This window comes from Pseudophryne corroboree, chromosome 7 (assembly GCF_028390025.1).
Source record: "Pseudophryne corroboree isolate aPseCor3 chromosome 7, aPseCor3.hap2, whole genome shotgun sequence".
In the NCBI taxonomy this organism is placed as follows: domain Eukaryota; kingdom Metazoa; phylum Chordata; class Amphibia; order Anura; family Myobatrachidae; genus Pseudophryne; species Pseudophryne corroboree.
The window spans coordinates 352,513,139-352,535,168 of NC_086450.1; the positions used below are offsets into that span (position 1 = coordinate 352,513,139).

Consider the following 22,030-nt stretch of genomic DNA (forward strand, 5'->3'; position numbering starts at 1 on the left):
TTTTTGCAGTTAAAACCTCCCTCACTTTTTGTGATGCTGTGTATGTGTATGCAAGATAATAGAGAGGTTGACTGTTGCAATTTTTTTTTTTTGTCTAGGTTTTCTTCCTCATCACCGGACTTTGCGGAACCATTTATAATCCAGATTTCCTTATTTATCGAGATGTTGCAGCTCTCAGTTTTGGACTTGTGTTTCAAGTTGATCTTCCAGATCTGAATAAAGTAATTAACCAGTTTTTTCCCCGACAGTATACAATATACAGATGGGCCCACGGTTATCTTGACTAGTTTTCTGCGCCTAGTCACAACATGATTTATTAGCATAAACCCTTCATCTATTGTTCTCAACTGCAATACAATACAGAGAACAATACAGCAGGGGATTAAATCATTACAGCAAGGGATTAAGTCCGATTGGCTAGTCTCAGTTAATCCTATTAAAGGTCAAGATAAATGTGGACCCATCTGTAATATAATGACTTATAAATACTAAATTTGCTTTTTGTTCCAACCAACATAATATATAAAAACACTGTACATCAAAGGGTTTTTTTTTATCGCATCATACAGTAGTTATGCTTTTTGCAGTATACATGCTCCCATTGGGCGAAATAATCAGGCGCCATGGCCTGGTCTACCACTGCTATGCAGATGATACACAACTGTTCTTGTCCATTGCTCCGGGTACTGATAACCTAATAGCAACACTAAATGGCTGTCTAGCTGAACTACAGGAGTGGATGAGCGCCAGTTGGCTGCGACTGAACCCAGATAAAACAGAGGTCCTTATGATACGACCGCAACATCAAAGGACAAGACTGCAGCATAGCCAACCAACTGGACTTACACTCGGGGATTCAGAATTACAGACCAGTGATCGTGTGCGGAATCTTGGCATTGTCCTGGATGGTGGCTTGACACTTAAACATCAGATATCAGCCACAATCAAATCCTCATTCTTTCACCTGAGGAACATAGCCAGATTCAAGCACTTAATTCCCTCAGATGATATGCCAAAAGTCATACTTGCATTTGTATCATCTCGATTAGACTACTGTAATGCCCTCTACCTTGGTCTACCAGCAAAAGTATTGCACCGCTTACAGCTGGTGCAAAACACAGCTGCCAGGCTGTTAACCAACCAGCCCCGTTCTAGCCACATAACACCCATCCTCTACTCCCTTCACTGGCTGCCTGTAAAATGGCGAATCATCTTCAAGATTGGCTTACTGAGTTTCAAAGCATTACATGACCAAGGCCCAAGGTACCTGAAACAGCTTCTGACCCCATACTGCCCCGCTCGATTACTGCGATCTGTAGATGAAGGACTTTTAGCAGTACCTAGAATCTACTGTAATTCATCTGGGGGTCAAGCTTTTAGTCATGCGGCTCTGACTCTATGGAACTCACTTCCCCACACAGTGCGAGAGGCCCCAACTATATAATCCTTCAAAAGTAGACTCAAGACTTTCCTGTTTACTCAAGCATTTCCATAGTGTCCCTTTTAGTATCTTCATGCTTCTGTATTTTATGAAAATGTACTTCATTATTTTCTGTACTATATTATGCTATGTATCTGTTAAGCGCCTTGAGTCCTATTGGAGAAAGAACGCTATATAAATAAAATTATTATTATTATTATTATTATTATTGTTAATCTACAAATGAAGGCGTATGCAGAATTATTTGTGTGTGCCATAGTAAATGCTCTATGGGGCAAATTTAATTTCTGGTGGGTTTACTTCACAGTCTCTTCTCCCTGGTAAAATGTTAGGAGCTGTTCAATTAGAGGACTGCGATAAACCTCCAAGCAGCCCTGAGGCAGTAGGATGCAGACCTCCCCTTATAACCTCTGAGAGGGCAAGCAGAAATTAATGTTAAATGCTGCCTCTGGACTTCTTCTGGGTTGATTACAGGTCTCTAATTGAATAGCTCCCAGTGCTTTACCTGAGTGAAGAGACCACTTGGTGAATCCTACGGGTAATTGAATCTGCTCCTACTGTATGTTCACCAAGTTAACCAAATACATTTAGTAAAAATATAATAATAATAATAATAATAATAATCTTGAAGAAATGCTACTGGCACTGTGCGATGCTGCAAAAGGATGTATCTGTTCCTCATACAACATATGACTAGGGTCTATTACACCCTTTATTGTAAACTGGATTTGTTCTGCATATTCTTTTGTTCTTTGTTACATAATTTATATTGGTATGTTTCATCCTATAAGAAGCTTTTTTGGTGTTGTAGGTATTTAATTACTTAGACCTTACACTTTCGAGACCTGCTAACAGCTCAGAACGGCTGTTCTCTGGGGAGTATGGCGCTGGTAATAATTCTGGGAGCTTCTCTGTTTCAAATAATTTTACTGCACTATTAATAACCACAGATGGTGTGATCTACTCCATACAAGTTCTTGGGCCTGACTGTAAGTAAAAGCATTTGAGTTATTCTATTTTCAGGTAGCTAAACCTATCCATGGACCCCATGAAAATATTGTTTGACCCTATGTGCCAAATGTAACAACCTGCGATTTGTAGGAGCCATTGTGATTCCAGTGAGATAATCATTACATTTAAAGCAGCATTTATTTTTAACTTGGTCTTGCCACTAAACTCATTTCCATGTTTAGAATCACTAAAGGGCCCATTACACTAGCGTTTTCACATGGTTTATGTAATGGGCCCTTTCATTATTAGGTGCCCAATAGGGCTGCCTACTATTCTGCAAACTGAACGTTTTTTGAGTTTGCTTGAGAGAACCAATGCCATATTCAGATGGCACTGATTCACGGAGCCTTCTCCTTCCTATGTGAAGTAGGTCCAGGGTTGGGAAGAGGAATCCGAGTGGATCCGTCCAACATACCGACACTGTGTGATCTTTGGCTGTGATATCAGCCTAGTGTCCTTTACTTCTGAGGCAGTCTTAGGGTATCGCAGGGAAAACTGCTTTATGGAGCAGGTTATCAAGTATTCACCACCGTAACTCTCGACGAGGTGCATACTTACTTATCAGGGGCCAGATGGGTTGCTTGTTAGAAAATGTCAGAATTATACATTGAATATCATTTTAAATGTTTCTCTTGCAGCTATTCCTCTTGGAATAAAAACGATTGTTTCAGAGACTTGGGGCTCTATGTACCAATTGAATAAACCAGTACATGGAAGGTGGACTATAATTATATACGCTGGAAGTCATTTTTCTTTACGAGTGGAAGGGTTATTAGGTACTGTACCAAATTATAATCTATATATTTCTAATTAGTGACATTTTCAAATCTTTTGCTGAAATATTTACCTCAGTCCATTGCAATATTTAGTATGTTTTGCAAGTAGCATTTGTCCTTTAGCGCTCCCAGTCCGACCCCATCAGCACCACATAGACAGATTGTACGATAATATTAAACATTCTCTAACACTGTTTTGTGGAATATACTGTATATTATTATATGGTATATTTCCAACATATTATGCAGTATTATTTTCCTCAACAATCTCTGCCTCTGTGGCTTATACAATATCCTTTACATACAAACACACTCACTGGGGATAATTTTGTCCAAAGCCACTAAGAATGCAAGTATGTAGCCATCAATGGAGGAAATCCAAGTAGGCACAGGACCAACATGCAAATACTGCCGAGATAGCACCCTGGTAGGAATGTGACCCAATTTATTCTATCTATCTATCTATCTATCTATCTATCTATCTATCTATCTATCTATCTATCTATCTATCTTCCTTCGCTGAATGGCTCTTACTGATTTACTGCAGTGTCAAACAACTAATTTAGTTTTCTTATTTGTCTTTCAGTTGCCAACATTTCCTGTAAGTATACAATTAATTAGTATAATAGTTTAGTATTGCATATTATAATATTTTTTTCTACTACCTTTATAAAACTGCATTTTCTGAAGATTAAATATGTTTTTAAAATTAAGTGTAGCTTACCAGATAGTTATTTATAGTGGCCTATTTTGACAATGTATTTCATCTACAGTAGGTACTGTATATCAAACATGCTAGAAAATAACAACTCTTATCATGTGTGTGCCGTTATAGTCTGACTACACTTACAGGCTATTATGAGTTCCAGAAGAGATTCGGCCTCAAGGATTTTACACCAAATCACCTGATTTCACTTCCATGTTTGTTCAAAATGAACACTGATCCTGTCACTCAGTGCTTGGCTACAAAGCACGACTAACATGCATGACCAGTATTTGGAATCCAGTGGTCATTTGGCTTTTGAGGGATAATACAGTATGTCCCACCAATCCCTGCCTACTCAGTGTTCATTCAGAAGAGTTGGAGTTGATGGTGTAATTTATGTTATCACAGTATATTCTTGCCTGCCCGACAGGTAATTCAGACCTGATCGTAGCAGCAAATTTGTTAGCAGTTGGGCAAAACCATGTGCACTGCAGGGTGGGGGGGTGGGGGGGGGACACATATACCATGTGCAGAGAGTGTTAGATTTGGGTGGGGTGTGTTCAAACTGAAATCTAAATTGCAGTGTAAAAATAATGCAACCAGTATTTACCCTGCACAGAAAAACAAAATAACCCACCCAAATCTATCTCTCTCTACAAATGTTATATCTGCCCCACCTGCAGTGCACATGGTTTTGCCCAACTGCTAACAAATTTGCAGCTACAATGAGGTCTGAATTACCCCCAGAATTGCCTGCCTGCACAGGAGTCAAGGAGCAAAACTTATTCTGGGTTCATCTGGAGGTTTCAGGCAGTAAGTAGCATTCACAGTCAGAGAGTTTGTCATTACCAGTGACTGGACATTTTATTTGCCATTAGATCTGTGCTCTGCATGCTGGCCACTAGAAAATGGTCACAGAAGTACAGTACTATCGAAGTTAGCTATTGTAGGAGGTGATATGTACTTAAAACACAGGACCAGATTTATCAAGCCTTGGAGAGTGATACATTGCACAGTGATAAAGTACCAACCAATCAGCTCCTAACTGTAATTTCTCAAACACAGCCTGTAACATGGCAGTTAGGAGCTGATTGGCTGGTACTTTATCACTGTACAATTTATCACTCTCCAAAGCTTGATAAATCTGGGCTGCAGTGTCTTCCACCTAGCCAGACTAGAAAAAAACCCCCAAATGCTTAGACCCATTTATCAAGCCTTGGAGAGTGATAAATAACATGGTGATACAGTACCAGCCAATCATCTCCTATTATTATTATTACATTTTATTTATAAGGCGCCACAAGTGTTTCACATCGCCGTACATAAACACACATTAGAACAATACAGGTTATACAGAACTTAACATCACAGAAAACTAGAATAAAAAGTCACCATACATCAGGGCCAATGTTCCCATAATATGAAGCAGTCCTAGGATATGTCCACCGCTCAGACTGACGTAACAGTAACGGTCTCCTCGTGATAACTCGGAATTCTGATCCCACTCGATTCAATCTCCCAATTCAGGAAAGAGATGAGAGAAACAGGAGGACAAATATTGTAGTGAAGTCTGAAGATGGTAATTTTCCCTTAATCCACCCCCGTGATGAACCAAACAGGTAGGTCCGCCACCCTATTATTCTTATGAGATGAAGGATGCGTACCCTACTCACATCAGAGAGGGGTAGATCTCTCCAAAAAGAGTTTCTTTTCTTGAATTTCACTTCACACAGGTGTTAGTATCTCTTAAAGTGTCACCACCGTGATGGATATATGAGGTCGTGGTACAGAACCGTACCTAACTTACTGCAAATAAGGCTGTTTAAAGCCCATAAAGGTATCTTTACACCAAAAAAATTGGAAAGTGAACAGATATTGGGCGTACCCAACTTACTATTTTCCATGTGATGTCTTTCACATAAAGGTATCTTTTTTTTGTCACTCTTCCTCTTTTTTCCTCTTCTCCCCGTATCACTTAGAACTCCCCCAAAATATATATCAGCGACACAACAGGTGCAGCGGGAGGTCCGTGGGGTCCTCTAACAGGAGGGCTCCGGCATCTGGCAAGCTATGATGATTCTTTTCAGAGTAGGGTACGCATAAGTATAATAGGGTGGCGGACCTACCTATTTGGTTCATCACGGGGGTGGTAAAGGGAAAATTACCATCTTCAGACTTCACTACAATATTTGTCCTCCTGTTTCTCTCATCTCTTTCCTGAATTGGAAGATCGAATCGAGTGGGATCAGAATTCCAAGTTATCACGAGGAGACCGTTACTGTTACGTCAGTCTGAGCGGTGGACTGCTTCATATCATAGGAACATTGGCCCTGATGTATGGTTACTTTTTATTCTGGTTACAGTGAGTGCTGTCTGTGGTTGTGTTCAATTTGTTTTTAAAGTTCCCATTCGGTGTGTGTGGTGATACACCAGTTATACGACCGTAGACTGCAGCTCCTGGAGTGTGCAGAGAAATTCTCTTCATCTTTTATTCTTATCACAGAAAAGTAAAAGAGAGCACAGGTAACAATTAGCACCACAGTTCTCAATGCACAATACAATTGAGATGTCAAGGAGCAAAGAAGTAATCGTCATGCTACTGGGGCGGGCAGCCGTTGGAAGAGATGAACAGTCACACGCAGGAGGAAATGCGGGTACAGGTTGAGTATCCCATATCCAAATATCCGAAATACGGAATATTCCGAAATACGGAATTTTTTGAGTGAGAGTGAGATAGTGAAACTTTTGTTTTTTGATGACTCAATGTACACAAACTTTGTTTAATACACAAAGTTATTAAAAATATTGTATTAAATGACCTACAGGCTGTGTGTATAAGGTGTATATGAAACATTAATGAATTGTGTGAATGTAGATACACTTTGTTTAATGTACAAAGTTATAAAAAATATTGGCTAAAATGACCTTTAGGCTGTGTGTATAAGGTGTATATGAAACATAAATACATTCTGTGCTTAGACTTGGGTCCCATCACCATGATATCTCATTATGGTATGCAATTATTCCAAAATACGGAAAAATCCCATATCCAAAATACCTCTGGTCCCGAGCATTTTGGATAAGGGATACTCAACCTGTATAGACAGTCACTGAATAGGCGAGAGCTGTAATTGAGGTGCAAGAGAAGAGGGCTGTGAGAGCAGAAGGGAAGAGGGCCCTGCCCCAAGGAGCTTACAATCTAGGGGAAGAGAGAGACAGACAGGTGACATGAGGTACAAGTAAGTGGAAGGTGGCCTGGTGCCAGTAAGTAAATGAGACAGAGATGGCCAAGGCATGAGGATGGAGGAGCGACCTCAAGACTGGGTTATGCAGAACGGTAGGCTTTGATGAACAGGTCAGTGCCCGTTTGAAGTTTTAAAATGTCAGGGAGAGCCTAATAGAGGAAGGGAGCTAATTCCAGTGAATAGGGACAGTGCAAGAAAAATATTGGATTTGCACATGGGATGTAGTGAACAGGGTAGACAAGAGAGTGGGTGGGCGGGAGTATGTAGGTAGATGAGGTTGGAGATGTATGATGCAGTGGAATTAGAGAGGGCCTTGTATGTGATGATGAGGAGTTTGAAGAGGATTCTATGGGGTAATGGCACCCAGTGTAAGTTTTGTTGAAGGGGAGTGGCAGATGTGGAGCAGTGGGAGAGGAAGATAAGTCTAGCTACGGAGTTGAGAACAGATAAGAGTGGAGTAAGATGGGAGACTGGGAGGCCAGTGAAGAGAATGTTGCAATAGTTGAGCTGCAAGATGATTAGTGAATGGATAAGAAGTTTAGTCACACTCTGGAAGTGGAATGGCCTGATGCGAGCAATGTTGTGTAGCTGGAATGGACAGGATTGAACCAGAGATTGGATGTGGGGGGCAAAGGAGAGGGAGGAGTCAAGAGTGATGCCCAGGCAGCGGAGTTGGGGAATGGGGAAGATTTTAGTGTTGTCAACAGTGATAGCAATATTGGAGGGGGAGGGGGCTGGAGACTCTGGATGAGGGAAAGATGATGAGTTCAGTTTTGTCAAAGTTGAGCTTCAGGTTGCACTCAGAGGTATTGAGGGTACAGAGGGAAAAAGATCAGAAGAGGAGAGGTATAGTTGTGTATCATCTGCATAGAGTTGGTATTGGAGGCCGAAGGAGGTTATGAGCGCAACCAGGGAAGAGGTGTACATGGAGAAGAGAAGGGGGCCAAGAACAGAACCCTGGAGGACACCAACAGGGAGGGTGGAAGGGAGTGAAGTGGTGTCAGAGGCAGACACCAAGAACGAGTGGTTAGCAAGGTAAGAGGAGAACTAGGCAAGGACAGTGCTAGAGAGGACAATTGACTGGAGGGTGTGGAGGAGGAGAGGATGATCCACAGTATTGAAGGCCACAGAGAGATCTAGGAGGATGAGCAGACAAAAGTGACCCCTGGATTTGGCCAAAAGCAAGTCATTGGTAACTTTGACCAAGGCAGTTTCAGTGGAGTGGAGTGGGTGAAAGCCAGATTGAAGAGGAGCAAGGATGGAGTGGTCAGAGAGGTAGCTGATGAGATGGCTGAATACCAGCCGCTCAAGTAGTTTGGAGGCATATGGGAGAAGATAGATGGGGTGGTAGCTAGCAGGTGAGGAAGGGTCAAGGTTGGATTTTTTGAGAATAGGTGAGACAAGAGCATGTTTGAATTGTGAGGAAAAGATGCCAGTACAGAGTGATAGGTTGAAGAGGTGAGCAAGGTAGGAGCAGGCAGTGGCGGAGAGGTAGTGGAGGAGGTCAGTTGGGAGTGGGATCAGGGGGCAGATAGAGGGGGAAAGGAGAGGATGAGGGAGTGTACTTCTTTGTCTGTGGTTGGGAGAAAGGAGTATAAGGTGGGATGGTAGGAGGGAGAGGATGGTGGGGGAGAGGGGCTGCCAAATGGAGACGGGATGAAATTTTGTGTCGAATTACCTCAATTTTTGAGGAGAAGAAGGAGGCAAAGTCAGTAGCAGTGAGGGAGGGTGGGAGAAGAGGAAGGTGGCACGAAGGAGAGTGTTGACAGTATTAAAGAGTTGGCGGGGATTGGAGGACTGAGAAGAGATGAGTGACTGGAAAAAGGATTGCTTGGCAAGGGAGAGTGGAGAGCCATAGGAAGAGAAAACAAACCTGAAATTAAGAAACTCCACCAGAGGGTGAGATTTCCTCCAGAGGCGCTCGGCACTGAGATAGGCAGATTGGAACAGAGGAGACTGGAACAACAGAATCAAGTGCAGATGTGAGGGTGGATTTATAGGAGGCAGTCTGGTTGGGGCAGGCCACGGTGGATAGAGGAGAAAGGATAGTATCGAGGGAGGATGGGACAGCGGTGTCAAGAGATCCGAGATTGCATCTGGTGATGGTGGGTCTGGGTATGGGGAGGAGAGAAGCAGATGAGAGGCTAAAAGAGAGTAGATGGTGATCGGAGAGGGGGCATGAAGAGCTGGATAAGTCAGAAGGATCACACAAGTGGGGGAAGACAAGGTCAAGGGAGTGGCCAAGGCAGAGAGTGCGGGTAGAGGTCCAGTGAGAAAGGCCAAAGGAGGAAGAAAGGGCAAGAAGATTAGTAGATGCTGGTTTACCAATGTCAATAGGGATGTTAGAGTCACCAAGAATGATAGAAGGGATGTCCGAGGAGAGGAAGTGGGAAAGGCAGGCATCAAAGTTGTTGAGGAATGGGGGGGAGCAGCCAGGGGGAGAGGCAGTAGATGATTATTATTTATTTATTAACAGTTTCTTATATAGCGCAGCATATTCCGTTGCGCTTTACAATTAGAACAGTAATAGAACAAAACTGTGTAAAAACAGACAGACATAGTAGAGGTAGGAAGGCCACCTGGAAACTGAAAACTGGAGGTGAATGGGAGAGAAGAGGTGGATATAGTGTAACTCAAAAGTGCAGAAAGTGAGGGAGGGTTTGGTGGGATGACGCGAAAGGTGCAGTTTGTAGAGAGTAAGATGCCCACTCCACTACCTTGGCGGTCATCAGATCTGATAGAGTGGGTGAAGAAGAAGCCCCCATACAAGAGGCAGCAGGGGAGGTGGAGTCAGAGGTGGAGAGCCAGGTCTTATTGATAGCGAAAAGGTTTAGAGTGGGAGATGAAAAGGTCATGAATAGTGGTTAGTTTGTTGCATATTGATCTCGCATTCCAGAGAACACAGGAGGAAGAGAGGGATGGGATAGGGGAAATGTGAATCAGGTTGGCTAACTCCTAACTGATATACTACAGGCTGTGTTTAAAAAATGACAGTTAGGAGCTGATTGGTTGGTACTTCATCACAGTGTTATTTATCACTCTCCAAGGCTTGATAAATCTGGGCCAAAATGTCCTGTAGATGAATTTATCTTGTGATGCTGCTTCAGAGCTGACTGTTGAACAGTTGTTGAGGAGAGATGGAATTTTGACTAAGAGCATGAGAGATAACTAAAGGAGGCTGTGGAAAAGCATATCAATGTTAAGTGCAGTGAAAATAAGCTTTTGATAGGAAAGGTGAAAATAATTAATAAGGACTTGGACAAGGAAGAAAAGTGGCAAATATAGCAGATTTCAGAACACAAATATAATTGGAATGAAAAAGGGACCGTCAAGACAGAAGTATAGTAGAGAGTTTGATACAAAATAAACATAAATTGTCACAATTCTTGAATGGATAGATGGACTTTTACACATGGAATTGACTAGACCCAGTTCAGAGACGCGTAGTCCAATGTGCCAGTGGTGTTCAACAGGCACCCCCGCAAGGAGGTTTGACCTTTGATGCACCTGACACACAGGCCACGGCCCTCTGACTGGGTTTCCAAGTACAGGTGCTGGTTTAAACTGGAGACCAGACTGATCTGATTGACAGACTGGATTTTAGCCTGGAACTGACTACATAAGACACTGGATTTGGACCGCTGAGCTTGGCTAGGAACTGCGGTATTGTGATTGGACACCAGGCTGGCACCGGTGGCTCTGGACACTGCAGTGTGCATTAGTACTGTGGCTGGGTATTGCTGGGTCCAGTAGCAAATTGGGAAGTTAAAGCTGAGTTTGAATTAGAAACATTGTAGCCCCAGGACACTGGAAAACTGAGTCTGTGTTTCAGGTGCTGGTACTGTGGCAAGGAGCACAGGAAATGTACACACAGAAATATATGCTTGCCTGCAGGAGAATCAGAGGTTAACAGCACACCAGGACTCAGGAATACTGCAGGAGAATGAAGAGTGCACTAATTCTGGGGCTGGAAGCAACTGGTTAAACACATATGAGATGAATTAGTATTTGGAAATAGCAGGCAAGATACTCTAGAAAGATTAGGTTAGGCTCACAGGCGGGGTGAGATGCAGGTAAACTAAGAAGCTGATACTTGAACAAGGCTGTAGATTACTACTGTAGGCTGGGAAATTGAATGCACTGAAAAGTTCTGTAATCACTGGAATGCAGCTGGAATCTGCACTGAGAGACAGGTAACAGAGAATCTGTAGCTTGAATTACAGAGACTTAGCTGATTTGGTGCACAAGGAACTCAGGAGAAGTATGTGGCTCAGAAGGCTTTTCTGGCAGGAATCCTAGCAATACCAAGGTACTGTAGTGTACAGGTATCTGTAGAATTACTGCAAACAAGAGCTAGAGATTAGCAATGTGACTTATTGCTCTGGCAATGCATTGGAGTACTGGAAGGAGTTTTATTGGAGCTTCAGGACACAGATTGGCTACCAGAGTCAGCTGAGGCAAGGAGCACTCTGACTGAAGGATATGCGGTCAGCTGACTAGGGCCAACATGGCGACTTCCATGCATCAGCGCATTAACACAAGCGCAACAGGAAAACTGGCCCTGCGGAACAGGCAGCAAATGGTCCTGTTCCAATTTTAGCTATCAGCTTTAGTTGAAAAAGTTAAATTGAACTAAGTAAACAAAGTATTGTGAAAGCTGTCAGTGCCATGCACAAATTTGGGGCTTAGATCTACAATGAGCATGGGCTATCAGTTAAACCACTGGCTCCTTCGTCGCAACTTTGTTTTTATGGTGCCCCTTAACTGCCTAAAATGTTTAAACAAAGAGTTGTTATGTAGTAGTAATGTTAGAAGGTCTAATACTCCTTTTTCTAAATGAAAGCTCTTAAAAATAAATAATATGCATTTATCAATATTACGTAGACACTGAAATCATAGGTTACCATGCAATATCTAATGTGTTATGTTTACTCATACTTGCCAACTTTGGAGGTAATTCAGACCTGATCGTAGCAGCAAATTTGTTAGCAGTTGGGCAAAACCATGTGCACTTCAGGGGGGGTGGGGGGGCAGATGTAACGTGTGCAGAGAGAGTAGATTTGGGTGTGGTGTGTTCACTGCTAACAAGTTTGCTGCTACGATCAGGTCTGAATTACCCTCTTTATTTTACTCCAGCCCGAGAGGTTATGCAGCTGACAATTTAAGGGGGTGGGCCTATTCACATGATTAGGTCCCACCCTGCCACAAATCGTGGGCGCTTGGGACAGGTTTGAGCTAAAATTACACAATTTGCTTCATTTTAGCTTAGTTCCTCCGTTCAAATCCACGATTCGTAGTTTTATCTCCCCATTCCTTCCACTTCACTAGGAGGTGAGTGGGATGTGGGAGTCTCTCGAACCTCCCAGGAGAGTAGGCAAGAATGTGTCTACTGTACTGCATGGTAGTGTTTGCTGAAGAAGTAGTTAGATTAATTCAATGATCTATTTATACCTGTTCAGTGCATTGCAACAATGTGTTGATTTATCATTTGATTTATTTTCCAAATAATTTAAAAAGCTTTATTTTCTTTCCCAGCTGCAGATCACTGTTCAGAATGTCACCCAAATGCTACCTGTGAAGAATCTTTGGGCTTCTTGCAATGTTCCTGCAAGGAAGGGTTCATAGGAGATGGTCTCGCCTGTTCAGATATTGATGAATGCGCCTATTCTTGGTCAAATAACTGCTCTGTTGGCATATGCAAAAATACTTTTGGCTCTTATTTTTGTGTCTGTCCAAGTGGTTACACAAACTCTTCAGGAAATGTCTGTGTCGAGATTGATGAGTGCTCAAGTAGTGACCTTAACAGATGCCATTCATTAGCAACATGCATTACCCACAAGGGTTCATATTCGTGTGTCTGTCCCTATGGCTATTATGGTGATGGGTTCACTTGTGAAGTTGATGAATGTACACGAGGTGCATGTGGACTAGGGATAAACTGTGTAAAAACACTTGGGTCTTACCAGTGTTCTGATCCATGTGAACACCACATCGTACTCAATGAAACCTGGAGAAGTATATCCAATGTTTATGGATCTCAAGTTTATTGTGACGGTTCTCTATATGGATGGCATCGCTTTATTGGCAGTGGAGGTGTTCGCATACCAGATACCTGTGTGCCAATATACAGTTGTGGTACACATGCCCCAATGTGGCTGAATGGGTCCCATCCAATGCTCAGTGATGGTATAATAAATCGCACTGCTTGTGCCAACTGGAATAACAACTGTTGTTATTGGTCATCAACTGTCCAGATTAAAGCTTGTCCAGATGGATACTATGTGTATAAATTGAGTGGAACACCAGCTTGTTCTTTATCCTATTGTACAGGTAAGTAATATATTTTGCAATTTAACATCCAATGCTTATATACAAAGGGAAAAAACTAATCCGCACTAGATCAAATGATAATAGTTAATAATATTACTCAAAGACCAACAAACAATGGGCCTAATTCAGGCCTGATCGCAGCAGCAAAATCTTTCTCTAAAAGGCAAAACCATGTGCACTGCAGGGGGGGAGGGGCAGATATAATGTACAGAGTGAGTTAGATCTGGGTGGGTTATATTGTTTCTGTGCAGGGTAAATATTGGCTGCTTTATTTTTACGCTGCAGTTTAGATTTCAGTTTTAACACACCCCACCCAAATCTAACTCTCTCTGTATATGTTATATCTGCCCCACCTGCAGTGCACATGGTGTTGCCTACTAGAGAAAAATGTTGCTGCTGTGATCAGGTCTTAATTAGGCCCAGTATTTGCTATTGTTGATCTTAATTCTACACAGCATCTGCTTGGCGGTGCTCCCAGATGTTAAGTAAATTAAACTTCTATTGTATGTTTGCAAGGAGGCAAAAAAGAAAAAACACAAAAAAAAATCTTTATCTGGAGCACACTTTTAGAAATTGGATATTAAATATTAAAACATAGCTTTTAATATATAACACCTCTAAACACTCTCAAGGTATAGAATAGGGTAAATAAGTTTGTAGTAAAATCAGAAAAAAATCTAAGAGAAAAAGAGGATAAAAAACAAAACAAAACATTTTTTTTGGGGAAATTAATTACATTTAGCAAAAAAGATTTCCTGTTTTTCCTTTTTATTCAGATATTTTATACTTACGATTGAATAAGCAAAGTATAAAGAGTTCCCTTTAGTTATATCCTATGTTTTAATATATTCTCTATATATGGGGATATACAGTAATTTCCCTTTAATCACATTGCTCTGATATATTATTCAGTACAATATAGGAAAACATATGGCTAACCTCTGTATGTGCACATACTGTATAAAGCACAGATAAAACAGGTGATGTTATCAATACTCTACCTCAAAGTAGGTTCGGTTCTGTCAATTCATAATTATTACTCTCTCAACACTTGCAGTTTAAATGGTTAAACATACAGACATAACGGAAATTATGCAGACAAATGCAGTTCCATATCTTACTATGGGGGTAATTCAGACTGCACCGCTGCAGAGGCAGCAATTGCAGTCTGATTTACTTTGTGGAGTACGCACGCACAGCAGCCGCACGGCACGTGCACACCGCGGGAGCCCAGTGAGATGCTATCAGCATCTCACTGGTGCGATCGCCTATGTCTGAGTGACAGGCAGAGGCGGTCACGGGGCAGGACAGGGCATGCCAATGGCATTAGAGCGCCATTAGCAGGGCATGGCTGGACAACAGAGGCGTGTCCGGACCGTTGCGGGGGGCGGGCTGTGGTGTGATGTCACGCAGCCACTGTGACCTAGGATGCGGCGAGTAGCGGCCTGCCAGCACGCAGGTGCTGCGCTGGCCGGACCTACTCATCAAGTACAAAAGCATCGCCGCCGTGCGATGCTTGTGTACCTGTGCGGGGTGGGCAGAGCCAGACATGCAGGGCGGACTAGACGTGTGCTGGGCAACCCCCCGCATGTCTGTGAAACTGATCACAGATGTACTAAATTTAGCACATCTACGATCAGATCTGAATTACCCCCTGTATTTGTTATACATTTAGACAATGCATGCTGATATTTCAAAGGTTAAATAGAGAGACATCACAACCGATATGTCACTGGCTGCAGTTTTGCGTTCTAATGGATAACTCTCAATGAAACTATTTTTTACACTTGCTTTTGGTAAAATGTCCAACACTGTTGCCGCATAGTCCTTCTATGATTAAACATCAAGCTTTAAACATTATACAGTATCCTACAGTCTTAATTTGGACATATCAGTCTGATGAGGAACTCAAACATCCCTCAAAATAAACCAATGGCCCTCATTCTGAGTTGTTCGCTCGCAAGCTGCTTTTAGCAGCATTGCACACGCTAAGCCGCCGCCTACTGGGAGTGAATCTTAGCTTCTTAAAATTGCGAACAAAAGATTCTCAAAATTGCGATTACACACCTCTTAGCAGTTTCTGAGTAGCTCCAGACTTACTCGGCATCTGCGATCAGTTCAGTGCTTGTCGTTCCTGGTTTGACGTCACAAACACACCCAGCGTTCGGCCAGACACTCCTCCGTTTCTCCAGCCACTCCCGCGTTTTTCCCAGAAACGGTAGCGTTTTTTCACATACACCCATAAAACGGCCAGTTTCCACCCAGAAACACCCACTTCCTGTCAATCACATTACGATCACCAGAACGATGAAAAAACCATGAGTAAAATACCTAACTGCATAGCAAATTTACTTGGCGCAGTCGCAGTGCGAACATTGCGCATGCGCACTAAGCGGAAAATCGCTGCGATGCGAAGAAATTTACAGAGCGAACAACTCGGAATGACCACCAATGTCTCTATCATACATCATTCTCAATATAGTTCTGTGGTGCAAATATTTATAAAATCCTGGGAGGATTATAATAGGTGTGACAACAAAGTTGTGTAGTGGAAGCAGGACTATCCACTATAACAGGACTGTCACTTATCCACTACAACAGTGGTTCCCAAACTTTTGTGAATCACAGCTCCCTAGAGTATCAGAATTTATTTTCACGGCACTCCTAGGCTAAAAGTTTCTTATTGAGAAATTTAGAAAAAATAAATTAAGTAAAAAGAGTATATACAGTATGCCAAAATGAGTTTGTATGCCTTCCTTAGGTCCAATCATGTGGTGAGGGACAGGATTCACTTCTGTTTATCCACATATTTTATGATTGAAAGCCACATGCTCTGGTTTTGCCTATTACCTCACTGGAGCATGCACTCCAGAATGCCGGAAGAATGGTATTCTGGGGCGCAATTCTGGCAGTGATGTCGGTGGTCAGAGACCGCCATGTTACTGCCAGGTCTGAGGTAAACTGAAGTGTAGCACACAACGGGAGCTGCACACCGCCGGGGGCTGCAGATGCCTGGCCATAGTTGATCATATGTGATGCGACCAAGCCAGATAATCGATCTGGAATTGTAACCTTTTTCTTTGACTCTGCTATTTAGAGCATGGAACTAACAACATAAGTTCTCATCATTGGAATAATTCCATTTAAGGGGCATAGGTAAAAGAGGGTCCAAGTTTGCCGGAGATATGGGATGCTGTCTGAACTCGGACTCCTTTTTTAAAGGGGCAATCATTTTTACCTCACCAGCCGGCAACTTAATAACTGACCACAGGAACAGTGTGATCTTGCGATAGTGTTAGTTTTCCAGAAGTCAGTGCAAAGACTGGCGGTCCCCCAGGCAACCAGCCAAAAGAGAAGAGACGCTCACCATCTGGTGGATGGAGGATAACAAATCACTGCTAACACCATGTCACAACTGAGGGCCTGAGCTGACGGGAGGCAGCCTCAGTTGTAGGGGCTGAGATGTAACGGAACCTGGGAGGTTGTATCAGACCCCTAGACATGTAAGTAACATGTAGAATAACTGCCCGAAGGCGTGACCACGACAACCAGGATAAAAGTCAATGATGTTTATTATGACAAACTCCGTAACACAGCAGCAGTAAAAGGAAACATAAAAGTCAACAGAGGATAAATACAATTCCTGGGTACTACAGGGTGGCAAGGGCCACAGGCACTGGTAGAGTGAGACAGTTCTTATAATCTTCTAGTTGGAAAGTCCTTACCAGGCCTGACTGTAGCAATGGAGAGAACCCAGGATCGTACCAGCTGATGTTCCAGGAAAGGCTGGGCTGCTGAAGGTAAAACGGCTGCTGTGGATACTGGCTGGAACCGGACTGTTGTTGGTACGGAGTGGATACTGGCTGGAACCAGTTAAATAATAAACGAACTTAGGAGCGATGAAATAATAATGCAGTTTGGAGTTTGAGAGCGGTGAAATAATAATACCGGTGGAGAGTGGTAAACTGCAGAAAAGGACACCGGCCCTTTAAGAGAAGCTATACACTGCTGGAAGCTGGGCTGGAAGCAGGTGATTGTTTGAGAGCGGTGAAATAATAATACCGGTGGAGAGTGGTAAACTACAGAAAGGACACCGGCCCTTTAAGAGAAGCTATACACTGCTGGAAGCTGGGCTGGAAGCAGGTGATTGTTGTAGCTGGAAACAGGTGAGTCCAGAATGGATCGGAGAGTCAGGCTACACCGCAGATGGAATGCTGGTGCGGGTCTCTATAGCAGAAGTCTGGAGACAGGAGCTGGAACCTGGAAGACAACCACAGGAGAGAGACAAACTGGAACTAGGTTAGACAACCAAAGCACTGACGCCTTCCTTGCTCAGGCACAGCATAATTATACCTGCAGCAAGGAAGGGGTTGGCTAGGCAATAATGCAAATCAACAATACAGACAGCAGATTGGTTGAAATAATCAGATGACAAAATCCAAGATGGCTGCGCCCATGCAGACACTTGGAGGGAAGTTTGGTTTGTAATCCATGTGAGAATTGAAACAGTAATGGCGACGCCGGCCACAGGAGACAGGAGACGTCAGACTGACAAGCGCACATTTAACCACGCGGGCACAGCGGAGGCCGCGGCTGATGAAATCACCACTCTGACATTCTGCATGTGGAAACTCAGGAACAGCGGGATCCGGTCCTGGAACGCTGAGCCAGCCTTAGGAGGCATCTGAAGGGTAAGTAATGGCGTCCAGATACCCGGATCGTGACAGCACCCCCCCCTTTAGGAGTGGCCCCAGGACACTTCTTAGGCTTTAAAGGAAACTTTGCGTGGAAATTTCGGACCAAGGCAGGAGCATGGACGTCTGAGGCATTGGTCCAAGAGCGTTCTTCAGGACCATAGCCCTTCCAGTCAATGAGGTATTGTAACTGACCGTAACGGAAACGTGAGTCCAAAATCTTGGCCACCTCGTACTCGACTCCCCGTTGAATCTGAACTTTGGGAGCTGGAGGAAGTGCGGAATGAAACCGATTCAGGATCAGCGGTTTCAACAAAGAAACATGAAATGTCCTGGGTATTTTCAAGAAGGATGGTAACTGTAACCTGTAGGCAACAGGATTGATGACTTGTTCAATCTTGAAGGGTCCGATGTAGCGAGGTGCAAATTTCATGCTGGGAACTCTCAACCTCAAATTCTTCGTGGACAGCCACACACGATCACCCACCTTGAGAGCAGGAACCGCTCTACGCTTCCTATCGGCAAACTTCTTATACCTGAATGAGGCTTTAAGCAGGGCTGCGCGGACATTCCTCCAGTTATTTGAAAACTGACGCAAGGTGACATCCACTGCTGGAACAGAAGTTGCGGGAAGCGGTTGGAATTCTGGGACTTTAGGGTGGAATCCATAATTAATGAAGAATGGTGTAGAAGAAGATGAGGAATGGTATTGATTGTTGTGGCTGAACTCGGCCCAAGGAAGGAGTTGAACCCAGTCATCTTGAGAGGAAGACACATATATACGGAGGAAGGCCTCCAAGTCCTGATTCACCCTCTCGGTTTGACCATTGGTCTGAGGATGGTAAGCCATGGAAAACTTTAACTTAACTTGGAGGGCTTGACACAAACTTCGCCAAAATTTGGCTACAAATTGTACTCCACGATCCGAGATGATCTCTTCAGGAAGACCGTGAAGTCGGAAGATCTCTTGTATAAACACTTGAGCCAACTTGGAAGCTGACGGAAGACCGGTGAGAGGGATGAAATGTGCCATCTTGGTGAACCGGTCAACTACCACCCAGATGGTATTAAACTTGTTGCAGATAGGTAGATCGGAAACAAAGTCCATCGACAAATGGGTCCAAGGTCGACGGGGAACAGATAATGGAACCAGTTGCCCCGCAGGCGACTGGCAGGAGACTTTGTGTTGGGCACACTTTGGGCAGGAGGCAATAAATTCCATAACGTCCTTCTTCAGAGTTGGCCACCAGTAGGACCTAGAAATAAATTCAAGGGTTTTCTGAATGCCTGTATGTCCAGCAAAACGGGAAGCATGGGCCCAATGCATGAGCTTCTTCCTTAGAACTGGCTTAACAAAACTTTTCCCTGGTGGAGGCGTAGAGTCCATCCCTACCGTGGAGAATGCCAACGGATTAATAATAGGATGCTTGTCTGCAGACTCGGACTCATTTTCTTGCTCCCATGAGCGGGAAAGGGCATCGGCCTTACGATTCTGAGAACCCAGACAGAACTGGAGTTTAAAGTCAAACCTAGAGAAGAAAAGTGCCCATCTGGCCTGACGAGGATTCAGACATTGTGCGCCTTTGAGATATAAAAGATTTTTGTGGTCGGTAAGTATGGTGATTGAGTGGGAAGCTCCCTCCAACAGGTATCTCCACTCCTCCAGAGCGAGCTTGATGGCTAGCAACTCCTGATCGCCAATGGCATAGTTGCGCTCAGCTGGGGAGAACTTCCGGGAGAAGAAACTGCAAGGATGTAGATGTCCATCTTTGGCCCTCTGGGATAACACCGCTCCTACTCCAACGGAGGAGGCATCTACCTCTAAGATAAAAGGAGAGTCGGTGTCGGGCTGTTTCAGAACTGGTGCAGAGATGAACCGTTGCTTCAGAAGGTGAAAGGCCTGTGTAGCTTCCTCGGACCACTTGGACGGATTAGCACCTTTCTTGGTTAATGCAGTGATAGGCGCCACGATGGTGGAAAAGTCTCGTATAAATTTTCTATAATAATTGGCGAACCCTAAGAACCTCTGGACCCCTTTGAGGCTTAAGGGTATAGGCCAATTCTGGATTGCTTGGAGTTTCTCAGGATCCATCTCTAGTCCGGAACCGGACACAATGTAACCTAGAAACGGAATGGTTTTAACTTCAAACACACACTTCTCCAATTTACAATAGAGGTGATTGACACGGAGACGGGAAAGAACCTCTTTTACCCAGAAACGATGATCTTCGAGATTATTAGCAAAGATGAGGATGTCGTCTAGATAAACCACGACATGGCGGTACAAGATGTCCCTGAAAATCTCATTCACGAAGTGCTGGAAGACTGCTGGAGCGTTGCTCAATCCGAAGGGCATGACGAGGTACTCATAATGTCCGTCACGGGTGTTAAAGGCGGTCTTCCACTCGTCACCCTCACGGATTCGGATGAGATTGTAGGCACCCCTCAAGTCCAGCTTTGTGAAAATAGTTGCACCACTAACTCTATCAAAGAGCTCGGTAATCAGGGGTAAAGGGTATCGGTTCTTGACGGTAATGTCGTTCAGACCTCTGTAGTCGATGCACGGACGCAGACCACCGTCTTTCTTCTTAACGAAGAAGAAGCCTGCGCCGGCTGGAGAAGAAGATGGTCGGATGAAACCCTTCGCCAGGTTCTCTTTGATGTACTCTTCCATGGAGTGTGTCTCAGGCAGAGACAACGGATAAGTTCGGCCTCGCGGTGGAACCTTCCCTGGAATGAGGTCGATTGGGCAGTCCCATTCTCTATGAGGAGGAAGGATATCAGCAGAGGCTTTACTGAACACGTCCGTGAAGTCTTGATATGGAGGAGGCGGAACATCAGATGACCTGGGGAAGGAAGAACAAACAGGAAGAACTTTGGCTAAACAAGTCTCAGCACAGGAGGGACCCCATGCCAGTATTTGCGTAGTCGTCCAGTCAATTGATGGGTTGTGGAGACGGAGCCATGGAAGGCCTAAAACCACTGGATGTGTGGCTCTTGGAATCACTAAAAAAGAAATATACTCAGAATGAAGAACTCCCACTCTCAGACGAACTGGAAGAGTCCTTAAGGAAATGACTGCGTCAAAAATCTTGCTGCCATCCACGGCAGTCAAAGAGATGGACGAGGACAGTCTCTCGGTGGGTAGGGACCACCGTTTAACATAAGCTTCGGTTATGAAATTCCCAGCTGCTCCGGAATCAAGGAGGGCAATGACGTTCCTGTAACGTTGAGCAATTTGGAGCGACACTGGGAGGTTACAGTCATGAGGAGATGGAGAGGAGATCATTACTCCTAGCCGGCCCTCTCCTTGGCGAGCTAGGATCTGGAGTTTCCCGGACGTTTGGGACAGGCATTGATAGTGTGCGACGGAGCTGCACAGTAGAGACAGAGAGACTCAGAGAGACGTCTTCGGCGCTCAGCGGGAGATAGACGGGAACGACTAATTTGCATAGGCTCATCCTTGGATGGAGATGGTTGACGAGGAGGAGGAGCAGAAGATTTAGGAGTAGATGATCTTCCTCGCTCGGTTGCTCTCTCTCTGAAACGTAGATCAACCTTCGTGCAAAGAGAAATTAGCTCATCCAACTTAGAGGGCAAGTCTCTGGTAGCTAACTCATCCTTGATGCGTTCTGATAAGCCATGCCAGAATGCAGCATACAGGGCCTCGTCGTTCCATGCCAGTTCGGATGCCAGGATTTTAAACTGTATAAGATACTGTCCCACAGTACGTGTTCCCTGGCGTAAACGGAGAATCTCAGATGAAGCAGATGTTATCCGGCCTGGCTCGTCGAAGATGTGCCTGAATGTAGCTACAAAGTCAGTAT

General features: G+C 43.9%; 1 protein-coding gene across 1 annotated transcript in view; it reads left to right on the top strand.

Moving 5' to 3' along the window:
* LOC134943685 (uromodulin-like) overlaps nucleotides 1-22,030 on the top strand; it is a 91,318-nt gene that overhangs the window by 19,281 nt on the left and 50,007 nt on the right. The window contains exons 3-7 of the mRNA XM_063932394.1: nucleotides 99-221; nucleotides 2,253-2,430; nucleotides 3,091-3,228; nucleotides 3,815-3,829; nucleotides 12,715-13,509. Of these exons, the coding sequence (XP_063788464.1) occupies nucleotides 99-221; nucleotides 2,253-2,430; nucleotides 3,091-3,228; nucleotides 3,815-3,829; nucleotides 12,715-13,509 (1,249 nt within the window). The remainder of the gene's footprint in view (nucleotides 1-98; nucleotides 222-2,252; nucleotides 2,431-3,090; nucleotides 3,229-3,814; nucleotides 3,830-12,714; nucleotides 13,510-22,030) is intronic.